This window comes from Brassica napus, chromosome A2 (assembly GCF_020379485.1).
Source record: "Brassica napus cultivar Da-Ae chromosome A2, Da-Ae, whole genome shotgun sequence".
In the NCBI taxonomy this organism is placed as follows: Eukaryota; Viridiplantae; Streptophyta; class Magnoliopsida; order Brassicales; family Brassicaceae; genus Brassica; species Brassica napus.
Genome location: NC_063435.1, coordinates 16,676,647 through 16,691,345, shown reverse-complemented (window position 1 = coordinate 16,691,345; position 14,699 = coordinate 16,676,647). Strand labels below are relative to the sequence as shown.

The window sequence follows — 14,699 nt, the reverse complement described above, 5'->3', positions numbered from 1 at the left end:
AAATCTTAATTACCGAGAGAAGTTTCCTCGCCTAAACCGTAACGTCGAAATATTATATATATATATATATCTTGCCTATGCTAAGACTACACCACCATCACAACCCAAAAGTTTCAAAAGTATAATCCAAAATGCAAGGCATGAATTTTATTTCTGATTTAAAACCAAAAAAGTCTCTATGGAAGATTAAGGTGAAAGTCATAAGACTTTGGAAGCAATACTCGGCCGCTGGTGGAGAGACCATAGAAATGGTTTTTGTTGATGAAAAAGTAAGTTATAAATTTTAGTTTCCTGTACATATTGAACATGTTATTTCTTTCGTATCTGATGTTTTTTTTTTCTTTTGCAGGGAGATAAAATCCATATATCAATTAAAAACGAACTGGTTTCCCAGTTTCAACATTTATTCACCCAAAGATGTTCTAAGCTGATGTTTAACTTCTTCTTGACACCATCTTGTGGTTTCAACATTTCTTTTGGTAAACTCACTCTTCGTTATTTCTCTCAATAGGATTGCAAACCAGGAATTTTGAAGACAATTTTCATGATTTGGTGTTATATTTTTCTATTACCTATGTTGCTTTAGTTATTATAATCATAATTTTATTATGAATGGAATAATTATATTTTCTATGTTTTGTTTTTTTTAATTCATAATAAATTTATATAAGTCTTTGCTTATTTTTATAGTTTTTTTTTCATAAAATATACTTAAATGCACCTATCCAACTACATAAACTTTTTCAAAAAAAAAAGCTTACATTATATAAACATGCACATTATAGTAAGATATTTTATTATATATAATATTTGTGACTTTTGACTTTCTATTATATATAGATTAAAAGTAATAATCTTTTTTAGCCATTAACCCCGCACATGGCGCGGGTTATCACCTAGTGATCCATTATATTTGCTTTAAGGAGAGAGGTCACATGAGTTCCAACCATCGAAAATGACTTGTCTTATTTCTTCACTATCCAGCCATCGCTTATCAAATTTGAAGGTTTTTCTTTTCGTTGTTGATTTGGATAGGATATTTACAAGTACTGGATGATGATGGTCCGAGCCCCACATACATAAAACTGAACTTTATAATGTGGATAGGTTATGCTCGTTTGAATATCCTTAATTAACGGGGAACGTAAAGAACAATGTACGGTTGCATGACTATTTTTCCTTCACAATTAGTATGAAGTATCCCCTATATATTAATTATGGAGCAATACAACATGTTTTCGTAGCCACGTGTCATCACTAGGATGATTCTTATAATCCTTACAACTAACTATCAAACTGATTAGTAGTGTGCAAAAGAATATTCTCAATTATTTTCTTAAAGAAAAGCTACGGAGTTACCTAATATAATTAACATATATATGAAAGTTAATGATTATGATTAATACATATTTGATAACAATTTTTGTATATTCTCTCTTTTTTATTTAATTTTAATTTTATTAAAAAAATAAACAATCACATTAAGCATATAATTAAAAAAAAAATTAAAACGACTAATTAATAAAAAAATGGTAAAAATTCTACCTGAAAATTTTGTGATCAATGGTTTAACTTTTTTTTGGTTCAAGAAAGATATAAATTGTCATAAATCGTATGATAATATACAATATAAAAATATGTTGATTTCAAAATTTGCATTGAAAAATTATTGAAATTTTAGTATTTTAATTTTGAAATTTGTATTGAAAAATTTCACATTAAAAGTTTTGTTATAAATAGTTTAAATTTCTGTTAATGTTAATAAATTCATATGAGTAGGAAGTGTCAATAATAAATATTTATATTAAAATATACTATATATCTATGTCCATATCACTAAATTTTAATTATATACCATATAAAGTAAATAAAACGATTGTTTAAATTTATTTACTAAAACATGATTTACCATATAAACTCGATGCTTCTGGGATGTAACCGACACTGGCTCTGGCTCATGGATCTGGTCAAGCTCCTTAAGCTTCGGCAACAGGCTGCCTCCTATCTGCGATCTGAGATCGGAAATGGTAGGCACACTCTATTCTGGTTTGATAACTGGCTTGACATGGGAAGTCCGCTTGATGTTGCAGGTGACTCTGGCACTCAGCTCCTCGGTATCACTCGCTACGCAACTGTCTCTGAATCAGCCACGTCTGGACAATGGAGCATTCGACGATGTCGCAGCTATCACCTACGGGCGATGATAGCTCGCATCCACGATGTTCCAGCTCCGGTAGTGGATGCAGAACACGACAAACTGCTATGGCGACACGGGGAAGACGACTACAAAGCATGGTTATCCTCATCGAGGACATGGGATCAAGTGCGAGAGAGAAGCCCCACAGTGGCATGGAGTGAGTTGGTTTGGTTTCCACAAGCTATACCTCGCTTCTCTTTCACTGCATGGCTTACTGTTCGCAACCGTCTCTCAACCGGTGATCGCAGTCAGGCTTGGGGTGAGCACCAACACTGTCGCCTCTGTGGTGAGCCACAGGAAACGCGAGACCACATCTTCTTCGGCTGTCCTTATACATATACGGTCTGGACAGAGACGATAGGATCACTACTTCCGAGACCAAACCCAGACTGGAACATCACCATCACAACACTCCTCTCTAGGCGCTTATTTGCTTTGTCTCTCATTCCAAGCCGTGATCCACAGTGTTTGGTGTGAACGGAACAGACGCAAATACAACAATGGTTTCAATACAGCACCAGAGCTCATTAAGAAGATTGACAAGATTATTCGAAACAGAGTGTCCTCCTTGCGTCACAAGAATGTTGCTTTCTATGGCAGCATTTTGCTTGAGTGGATGGGAAGAACAACATAAGGTTTACTTTGCTCTCTAGTTTACCATTCTAGCTCTACAAATGTTTCCAAACTCTACTGTGCTGTAAACATTTTTTTTCTTTTGTTGATAAATAAATTTAACATTTCAACCAAAAAAAAACATGATTGTAAATAAACAAAAAATATTGATTTTTATTTATTTGCTTACTCTTAATGTATATACTTTTATGTATACAAATTATTTTTTAAATAGATGGTTTCTAATATGTTATTTGATCATCACAATCCCAGAAATATAATTCTTTAAATCCGAGTAATTTTTAATATTGGAAGCACTTCATATATATATATATATATATATATATTATTTCATTCAGATTAAATAATTTAGTCTTGATTTTATTATTAAAAAGCTTTTAATGAAATATAATGACAAGATTCCAATCACCTCTTTTTGATTTTGTTCGAAGAATGAGAGATTTGATTATTCGTCTAATATTTATTTCTTCCTATTACCCTGTCTAGCTATTATAATTACAAGAATGAGATATTGAACTATTTATTATAAGTTTTCTGTTTTATCATTTAATAAATCAAACAGTTCTTAGTTTATACATAGTTTACATATATTAGAATGGTAAAGTATTATATATATTTTTATCGGTATACTTTTAAGTAACTAAACTTCAAAAGCATAGGTTAATAGAATAAGTAATTTGTTTTGTTGTTCCAGAATTAGATCATTTTTTGACCTAACTGGTGAATATATACTAGACATGCATTATATTTCGAGTCTGAACTTATATTTTATAACATCTTGATATATTAGATTTGAATACTAACATCTTCAAAAATTTGATTCCTAGATATGTATCTCGAGTGAAACTAATTTTTACAGATTTCCATCTTTTTAAACTGACACTTATGTAATTCACAGAATTCGTAGAAGAAGTTAAAAAAAAAATCATATCAGTAAAACAAAAACGAGTACAAAAGCACAAGTTTATAGAGGTAGAAAATGAAATCACTTATAGAGAGTCAATAGTAAACAAATCGAGAACTGAAAACCTAATCATATTTCTTTATTTTACAATTGAAGTTGTCTATCTTGTTTTGGTGATTTGTGTGAACCGCAAAACTTAATTTTTTTTGTGCATATGAAGTCTTAAAAATAATTAAAATGAGCTGCAATACGTTAACACTTCAACAACGATGATACATTTAAGAGACCAATATTTGTATTCGCCATTTTACAATCAATAAAGATTGTAATGTTGCAAAATGTTAAAACCATTTAATGAACAAATATTAATATAAAAAAACTCAATTCCCGCATGCACGCGGATTATCATCTAGTATTATATAAATCCCATAACCAAAAAATAAAATACAACGAAAAATTGTTGTGTCCTCAGTTTAATTTATTCCTAAATCTGCGGTTAAAATATCTTAACATTTCGGATAGAAGTATAACAAAAATGATTTGCACTTCACGGCTTGGCTTGATTCACTCATTTAACACAAAACTTGCACCTAAAAAAGCTACTCAACTCCTCTCCCCACTCAACTAGGTATTCGCTATTTTATAATCGACAAAGATTGTAATGTTGCAAAATGCTAAAAACATTTAATGAACAAACATTAATATAAAAACTCAATTCGCGCATGCACACTGATTATCATCTAGTATTATATAAATCCCATAACCAAAAAATAAAATACAACGGAAAGTTGTTGTGTCCTCAGTTTAATTTATTCCTAAATCTGCTGTTAAAATATCTTAACATTTTGGGTAGAAGTATAATAAAAATGATTATGCACTTCGCGGCTTGGCTTGATTCACTCATTTAACACAAAAAGCTATGTATATTAACAAAATGTTATGAGAGACTGGATATCCAAACCCGAATGGATAATATCCTAACGCGAATGGATATCCGAAGATAACCGAACATATGTATATTAACCTTATATTTCTAGTTTACATCTTTTATTTTATATAAAATATTTATATTGATACCAAACACACTTTAAGTTCATATGATATACATACAATTACGGAGAAAATAATTTGCTATTCACTTAAAATGCATGTCAAACTTTTTATTTCAAGAATTAGCAAAAAATTACATCCAAATTTTTTTAAAAATGACTAAATTAATGTATTTTTAGTTTCAAAATGTTATGTCCAAATCTATTAACCATTTAATCTATTAAAAATTAAAAAAAAAACTAGTTAAGTGAAAGTTATATTTTTAAATACAAGAAATTTGAGAAATGAAAATTTTTAATTTTTTTTTCAAAATCTAAATATCCGAACCCGATCTGAAATAACCGAATCCGAACTAAAAAATACCCGAACATGATCCGAAGTACAGAAATACCCAAATGGGTTCTACACATCTATACCGAAATACCCAAAAATCTGAAATACCCGAACGGGTACCCGAACGGATACCCGAACGCCCACCCCTATCTTAAACTCTATAAATTAACAATGTCAGAGATTTTGTATTTCATTAACTTATAAATTTATTCCTTTGAATTAATGGTTTAATTTTATAATTCTCTGAAAAATTTTATGTAGATAAAAGATGCGATTTCTATATTTTATATATCTGATCAAATTAACTTGATTAGATTTTAACCCATTTTCTATGTTTACCATGACACTGAATATTTAGTTTTTTTTTTTTGTTGAGAAAGGTTTGTCGTTACTCTCCAGATTTTGATCCCATTGAATATTTAGTTATTGTTTTTTTTATTTGTGTACCATGTGCCGATATGCAGCTTTAGATTGTATTCTGACTTGCTTCAATTTTCCAAAAGCAATCCTGTTTTAAAGAGAAATCAGCTTTAGTTATATTGTGTGCGTTTTCTTTTTTCCTTTTGGTTCGAGAAATTTGGTTATAAATCTCCGTCCAGTAATACCTTGCCACAGAATTAGCGGAGGTGCTAATCAAACCAACCTTGTTAAAGAAGGGATCAACAAAGCAATACTTGAAGGTTTGGTGACCAAATAACTTTCCAGTGTGATGTTTCGAGTCGATGCGGATAATGAGATTAAAATTATGGGTTACATGTCTGGAGATGTACGGATAACTTTTATGATTATGATTAAAAAAAGTCGTATCAAATTCATAATGAGTAGTAGACAGTAGACACTGAAGAATCCAAAGGGTATTTCGGATCCTGTCAATTGTACTACGTATTTAAAAAATCCGTGAATTGCAATTTAAGGATTTATTATAGCCAAGTTTGGATTTTCTATATTTAAGGGTTTATTATATGTTTTAGTCTTAAAATTGTATTTAGTTTTTGGTTGATTAATAAAAAGATTTTAAATAATATTGATTAAAATTTTAGTTATATTCGTATAAGCTTCTCTTTTATTAGAATTCTCAAGTGCATTCTGTTCTCATTCCATCTACACAAGCTTTTTCGTATATGCACTTGATTTGAGTTTTAAACTAAAAACCGAGAAAACTTAACATGAACATATTTTTTGTCGTTCGTTCTAGCCAACTTAAGTGAAAAAATGTTCGTATTGGTTTTAGCTCAAGTCGGATTATTAATTTAAATGCGAAGCAATAGAAATACGTAGAGGGATTTGATTTACGAAGATCTCGTTTCACCAAGATTAAAAATTTAAAAGATACACTTTTTAACTATTACACATCTACAGTAATGAAGATTTCTACTTTGTGTTTTTGCTATTTTGTTTTTATCAATCGATGAATTCCTGTGTGTAGTGATTGTTACTTCTTCATATATATGTTCCTAAACGGAAATGAAATGGTTTGAGGAAATATTATATGTTCAAAGTAATCGTAAAAGGAAAGGTAAGGAATTAAAGTGTTCTGATTTCAACCACGCACCTTTAACGTTTTCAGTTGAATTATATTTTCCGTTATTTTGAATTTAAATTTTTTTTCTTTGTTTAGCATGTAGAAAAACAAAATATAATATTCTTATTCTTAATAAGTGTCACTTTAACATTTTTCACATAGATTAAAAAAGTGATTAAAATGTATTTAAATTGTTATTTATTACACCTATTTGATCAATATTATTTGAGATAAATAAAATTATTTATAAAATCAATGCAGTTTGTAATTAACTCTCAGCTGAAAATAAATATAATTTGCATTAAAATTTTAAAGTAAAACTTTTTATGTAACAAAAAAAATATGTTAGAACAACACTTATTATGAAACAGAAAGAGTATTGATCGAAAATTATTGGTAGTGTATTTAATGCTTAGAAATCCAAACTACATTTAGTGCTATTATATGATTTTAGAACGTATGCTGAAATTATATATTATTGATTTTATGATTAATAGATTATATTTCAGTGTTATTCAATCATGGAAATTTTGCTAAAATGACTTATCTTTTTTTAGTTAAATACAGAACTATTTTTTCAGTTTAACATATTTTGCCATTTCATTTAAAACAATATTAATATATCAAATTATTTACAAAATATCATTATATGTTATTTAAAAATCAAAGAAATGTCTCTGAATAATTTTATCACTTTTTTTTTATAATCGTGGGGATCTCAGAGGTTTTATAGACTCAAAAACTAATCCCACAAGGTGTTGCATCTCGGTATGCAACTAATCCATAAATATAAAGTGGCCAAGAGGAATCAAACCCAAAATGGAAGCTCCAGCCGGAATCCGTTTACCACTAGGCAAAGATCATTTGGTTAATTTTATCATATTTAATTATTTACGAAAAATATTTTAGAGTTTGCTTTTTTTTTTTAATTAATCTTATTTTTTCCTTATACACACAACTACAATATTCTATTTTCTCTCTAATTCATCTAACTGTTTTTAAAATTTCCATTTTCAAAATCATAATTTCATGGAAATTCTTCAATTTTGATAAGTTTTGGTTAGTAATGACTGAGTATCTTTCATTTAGTTGAAGTTCAAACTTCAAAGTTATATATGCTTAAAAATCTAACGGATCTAGATAATTATTTATTGATCTTCATATTTCAAAGATATGTGTCATGAAAATACTTTATTGAAATTTCTTTGTTAATTTTAAACGTAGAATGTCTGCTAATTATCTTTAGAGAAAAAATTAAGTCGATTCATGTGACGATGTGAATCTCCGTAAAATAAAGTTACCAGAATTTGATTTTCCGAATGATTACTTCAAAGAGACTTTGCATGAAGTCTCCCTAAACTGCACATCGAGTCTCTATATATCAATTGAATTTTTCTCATGTTAGTTTTGTGTTTGATCAAATGTTAAAGAAATTAACCAAAAAAGAAACTAAATTGCATACTTCTTGTGAAATCTTCTATTTTTGAACATAAAACAGAATTTAAGTGTTAATTTATTTTAAAATTTTAGTCAAACACAAAACTAACATATGATTACGAGAGTTTACATCACGTAAGGTCTAAACATTTTCAGACTTCACGGGCAGTGTACTTTGGTAAAGTCAAACATAGGCAATAACAAGACAAATATGTCTTTACACGATTTCTTTCGAAGTCTGTTTCGAAAAGTTAATTTCTTCTTAAATTGTGGTTTATTGTAAAATTAATATGACCATCATGTAGGGTACACTCATCTCTTTGAGAAATCTCATAGAGAAGTCTGCTATATAACTATAAATTTGTGTTATGTAATTTTTTGTCATGTGTTCTTTTGAAATTATGTTACGATTGAAATTATGTTATGTTGCAATTGTAATACAATACTAGGTAATAACTCGCGCCTTACACGGAATTTGATTATTAGTTTCGTTATTTTTAATAAAAAGGCATTAAATCTGTTTAATCTGGATATTGGTTCGGTTTTAAGTTTTTTTTTCTTTAATCTTCTAAAATATAACTATTATTTTAAATTAATATTCATTTTAGTTTATTCGGTTAAAATGTTTGATTTTTTGGTTTTTTTTTCCGGTAAAAACCAAAAATTAATATTATTTATTTATTTTCATGTTATGAATTTTAGATAGTCGTCATGTCGAACCAATAGTTTCATATTATAGTTTGTAAACATATAATAGTTTAAGAAAAAGAAAAAAAAAATATTAAGATAAATTATTTTACTACCATTTGGTCGGTACAGAAAGAAGCATTAAGAAAAAATATTTCAACTTTCAAAAAAATTAAATATTTCAGTTACAAGGTGCTCACATCAAGCTGCACATGTATGTGTATGTAAAAAGTATATAAAAATAGTTGACAAATATAAAAAGATATTTATAATTAATACAAAATGACATTTTTGTTCAAAATATTACATTAAAGATAAAATTAAAATTAATTTAAAATAAAAAGGCCTTGACATTAGTCAATTTTTAGTGTAAAGAAAATAAAAGTGTATTTGTAAATAGGGGTAGGCACAAATAGAATATCTGGATATTTGAAAGCATTCGTGTCGATTCGATCTTTAGCCACCTAGATATTCGGATATCCGAAATTTTTTAGAATTTTAGAATAACCGATTTTATCCGTAAATAAAATAAAATTTTAAAATTATTGAAAATTTCAATAATAACATTTTATTATTATTGCAAAAATAAAACAATATTTAATTTTTTAAATTCTATTACCTAATATAATAATTTTAATTCACAAACATATTGTAAAACTGATATAAAGTATAATATATATAATGTATATATATATATATATATAATTCTTTACATATATTTATATATAGTGAAACCTCTATAAATTAATAATGTTGGGACTACACAAAAAATATAATTTTTTATTAATTTATAGAGATATTAATTTATCGATATACTAATTGAACCAAAAACTCAATTTGGGACTATAAAATTATATTATTTTATAGAGATTTTTAGTGTATATTAACTTATAGAGTATTAATTTAAAGAGGTTATACTATATATGCATATAACAGATCAAATTAGATATTTGTTCTTAAAAATATTGGTATTTGTTATTTGCTTCTTTTTTTGGATATTGTATTTTAGTATTTGATTTGTTTCGTAGAGTTACGGATATCCAGATTTTTTTGTTCAAATCAAAACAGATAACGAATCAAATCAAAATTTATGAATATTTTGCTCAACTTTATCGGTTAAAAAATAAAAATAATATATATATATATATATATATATATATAGTTTGACTTTTGATTCATTATCTATTTTTATTCGAACCGGAAAATCCAGAGTTTTATTGGAACCATGTATGTGAGTTTTATATTTAAGAAAGTGCAAAAGTACATAGTGTGAACAGATTTATGAATATAGTGTGAACGCGTTAGCATACTTATTATCAAATTATTATAAAGTTGTCACGTGTCTATTATAGTGTGAATGCATTTATTATAATGCTTTTCTTTTAATATATAAGAGATGAGTGATACAAAATCTATTACATCAGTTACAATTTACGTCTATGACTTTTTTTAAATAGGACTCAATCTACATTCACTCATCTATGTTGCAAACAATTTAATTCTATTAAATCTAAATTTACATCATTTGTAAATGTTTATAGTTACATGACTCAATCTTCCTCCCATATAAATATTTTTGATAAAATTTATAAATTATTTTTAAAATTTACTGTACGAGAAGACTTTCCTAGATGTCTTCTCACGCGGAGGATTATTATAGTAAAACTCAATACAAGTTTTTTGTTTGGTCATACGAGGTTTGTTATAATTTCACTAGTTTTTTAGATTACTTTGAATTTGATTAAATTTGGGATACACTTTTTTGTATTTAAAATCAAATTTTAAGTTATTTTTGTAAAATTCCCCTTTTATTTATGTTCTTTTACATAAATATGAAGAACAAATAATATTCATTATATATATATATATAGTTTATAGATATATATTCCCCTTTTTGTCAACATAGATATATATATTCCCTTTTTATTGTTTATGTAGTTTTGGTAAGAAAAGAAAAGGAAAATGAAATTAAAATAAAATCGAACCAGAAATTTATTAAATAAAATGGAAATATAAATAGTTTTAACATTGACAACTATGTATGACTTTTTTTTTTTCGCTATAGAACTATGTATGACTTTTAATTCATGAAAGTTAACTTTATAATTGATAATGAAAGAATTATGATATTCGATCAATCCAGCCATTATTTGGATGCTAATGTTTCTTATGTCTTTCTAAAAAAGGATGCGCCTTGCTGAATCTATCCTTTAAATTATTTTTGAAAAGTTAGTAGTTGGGCAAATAATATATCGAGTTTCCCACACGATCAGTGTTTAAAAAAGTCAATATGCAAATTTTGGCAATTTAGCTTTAGACGAAATACAACTAATTATATGCGTCTCTCAAAGCCACTTTTTTTAACCCAAAAACAAATATGTGAATTGTGTATATAAATAAGGTTTCAACGGCCCTCTTTCTGTTCACAAACCAACACCGCTACTCATTTCTACTAAACGCAAGAACCATGGCAAATCAAGTCTCCAAACAAATATTCAAAACCCTATTTTCTTTCTTCTTATTCGTTTTACTCCTCTCTGATACGGTCTCATCAGTCCGAAAATCAATCGACCTAAAAAAACCATGCAAACATTTCGTCCTCCGTCTCCATAACATTGCCTACGATGGTGATAACGCGGATAATGCCACGTCAGCAACAATTGTAAACCCTATAGGACTAGGCAACTTCAATTTTGGAAAGTTTGTAGTCTTTGACAACCCTGTGACAATGGACGAGAACTACCTCTCGGAACCGGTGGCTCGTGCCCAAGGCTTCTTCTTCTACAACAAGAAGACGACCTACAACACGTGGGTGACTTTCACGTTGTTGTTTAACTCAACGCAACACAAAGGGACAATGACCATAATCGATGCGAATCCGATGATGGAGCCGACCAGAGACCTATCGATTGTTGGCGGGACCGGTGATTTCCTCATGACTCGTGGGGTTGTTACGTTGACGACCGATACCTTTGAAGGCAGCAAGTATTTCCGTATCAAACTGGATATTAAACTCTACGAGTGTTACTAATATATATGTATCCTTTGTCTCCGTTTGGGTTTCATGTGTGTTTGGACATTTCAATAATGCATTCCAGGTGATGTTTCTTCAAGTTGCCACATAATAGTATTGTAATTCGCTTGTAACGAGTTTTATGATAATAATAATCTTATGTTTTGTTTACTAAATCATAAACATACTGATAAAGCCATGAAAACATACATTTTTAAAGTATTCTATGTCGTAACATATCGCGTTTTCAACGTCAGGATGTCTCGTTATATGAGCAACATATATCCACGATCAATTTTATAAGCTTTTGGTAAAAAAACTAATTATGAAATCTTGTTTCAGTTTTTTTGATAAAACAATTTCGAACTTCATCTCCGGAACATGGCCTAGCATAGTGATAACGCGGCTAATGCAGTAAAGTTACATCAGAAACAATCTCATACTAGATTAAGATCCGTGCCTTGCGCGGGATAAACATTATATATATAAATATATATGTTTACAAAATATTATGAAATAATAAATATATATTGAATAATTAAAAAATCATTATCTACTACTTATATAATTAAATTGGTGCGAACATATAAATAAATTTTATAAATCGAAAAAATATTTTTTCTATTTGATATGATATATAATTAAATTTAAATGATAGTAATATATATATGGTATATTTAAATATTAATATTTATTAGATGATGCTTTTTGCTCATATCTTTTTTTATCATTTGTATCTGTTATAGCAAAAAAGTTTAAATTAGTGATAACAAAATTTTCACTGTGGGATTAATGGTTTAAGTAATTTATAATATTTAAAAAAATTAAGTTGTCAATATTTTTTCAAAATTTTTATCAAAAAAATGTTCAAAGTAAATTTCAAAATTATGATATTCATGTATTTTTATATGGCATATAGTTTAATTTAAAATGATACATATATTTATATATCTTTTATTTTTGATACTTATTAAATGAGATTTTCAATTTATATTATTTTTTAGTTATTTGTATCATGTCATAACAAAATTTTTAAATCATAGATCACAAAATTTGAATGTGAAACTTTTAACAGTTTTAGTAATTTATACTTGTTTTTAAAAGTTCAAAATATAATATATAAATAATTTTTTTAATTTTTATTATATGGTAACTATGATTGTTTAATTTATTTTAAGAGCTTAAAATTAAACAAATATAATTATAATACATACTTATTTTTATCAAATTTTTATTATTCAAAATCATAAATTGTTATATATACTTTAGCAACATTAGGCAATTCCGTAATCTTATTTTAAGGAAATAATGAAGCACATTAATAATGTATTTATTGTGGTTTAATAAAAATCTTATTATATATTTAGATGGACCAACCTATTTTTCTAAGGATTCTAAGAATCATTCTAGTGATGACACGTGGCTACAAAAAAATGTTGCAATGCTTTTCAAATAATATATAGGGGATTCCGGGAATTGACGGAAGAGTCGTAGCCTCTACTTATGTAATAGTTACCGACTTTTAATTAATTAATCAAGAAAAGGAGGTTGATTACTTACTTTGAACATAAGTAAAACCTTTGACAACCTAAAAGTTATGGTTTGTGAGGACTGTGGAATTGATGTAAACAGTCAATATATAGCTGAGTTACTTACCTACTGATTTGATCATTAGCATCGTCTCACCACCTGTTTTCATCACCAATGAGCATCCACAACTCAAAAATTATCTTACATATGTTAGGGACAAAGCTTCTACGAGGTTATGTGTGTCTATTCGATCTAAGGTTATAGGGCTGGGACTTTTAACCGGTACCGTTTACCTGAACCGGATCCAACCCGAAATGGACCGATTCGGTTCGGTTTCAGATATGGCCATATTACCCGATGGGTCATTGCTTCTAATACCCGTGGGTATCGGGTCGGTTCCGGTTATTACCCAAAACCCGATCGGATACCCATTTAAACCAAAATGGATAGCCTAAAACCCAAAATATTAGAAAAAGTGTCAACACCTCTACTCGAACCCGGGTTGGATAGGTAGAAAAGCGGCTATGTTACCATCAGACCATTTCAACTTTTATGCGTTCTTCTATATTGTAAATATATATAGTATTTCAATATTATTTTTTTTAATAAAATTGACAATTTAGGGACTTGAACCCAGGTTGGCCACACTAAAGATAGAGTATGTAACTACTAAACCACTTCAATTTACACACATTATTTTATTTGATAAATATATATATGATTTACATAATAAATGGGTACCCGGAACTGAACCGAAACCGGTGGTATCCGACCCGAAACCCGAACCGAAATCTATTAAGTACCTATTGGGTAGAGAATTCATTAATCCGAAAAACCCGGACCTGAATGAATCTTACCCGAACCCAATCCGAATATCCGAAGTCCCAGACCTATAAGGTTGAGACAGGCAATATCACAGTCGATTTTAACTTGAATGAAGAGCCAACCGAATCGCCTAACAGAGAGGAAGAGCCTATGTCATATGAAGTTTAAAGATGATACTGATGGTGAAACCGAGTTTGAAGAAGAAGATGTTAAGCTAGATGAAAGTGATGATGATAACAATTGTGACAAAGATATGATCAACAAAAAAAGTGTTTCCGTTTTTCTCTGGTTGATGTTGTGAAGAAGCGTCAACATTTTACTAGCAAAATAGCTTTGAAGGCAACAATGGAAATATGTGCAATGAAAAATAATTTCGACTACATGCTTGGCAAATTGGATAAAAGTTTTTGGTATATAATCGTTGTGCAGATTATGATTGCAGCTGGCTTGTTCGTGCAGAGGGATTAACAGGTTCTTCATATTTTATTATCAAAAAGTACGTACCTGATCATTCATGTGCTCCATCAAAAAAGAACAATTTTGTTCCGACAGCTTCATCAAAAACAAT

General features: G+C 28.5%; 2 protein-coding genes across 2 annotated transcripts; both read left to right on the top strand.

Moving 5' to 3' along the window:
• Positions 1-1,900: 1,900 nt before the first annotated feature.
• On the top strand, positions 1,901-2,674 carry LOC125584365. Its single transcript, XM_048752731.1, has one exon. It carries the CDS (start codon positions 1,901-1,903, stop codon positions 2,672-2,674), a length of 774 nt encoding a protein of 257 aa, XP_048608688.1.
• Positions 2,675-11,171: 8,497 nt separating this feature from the next.
• Positions 11,172-11,952, top strand: LOC106399404 (dirigent protein 6-like). Its single transcript, XM_013839892.3, has one exon. The coding sequence runs from the start codon at positions 11,231-11,233 to the stop codon at positions 11,792-11,794; it is 564 nt and encodes a 187-aa protein (XP_013695346.2). The 5' UTR covers positions 11,172-11,230; the 3' UTR covers positions 11,795-11,952.
• The last annotated feature ends 2,747 nt before the right edge of the window (positions 11,953-14,699 follow it).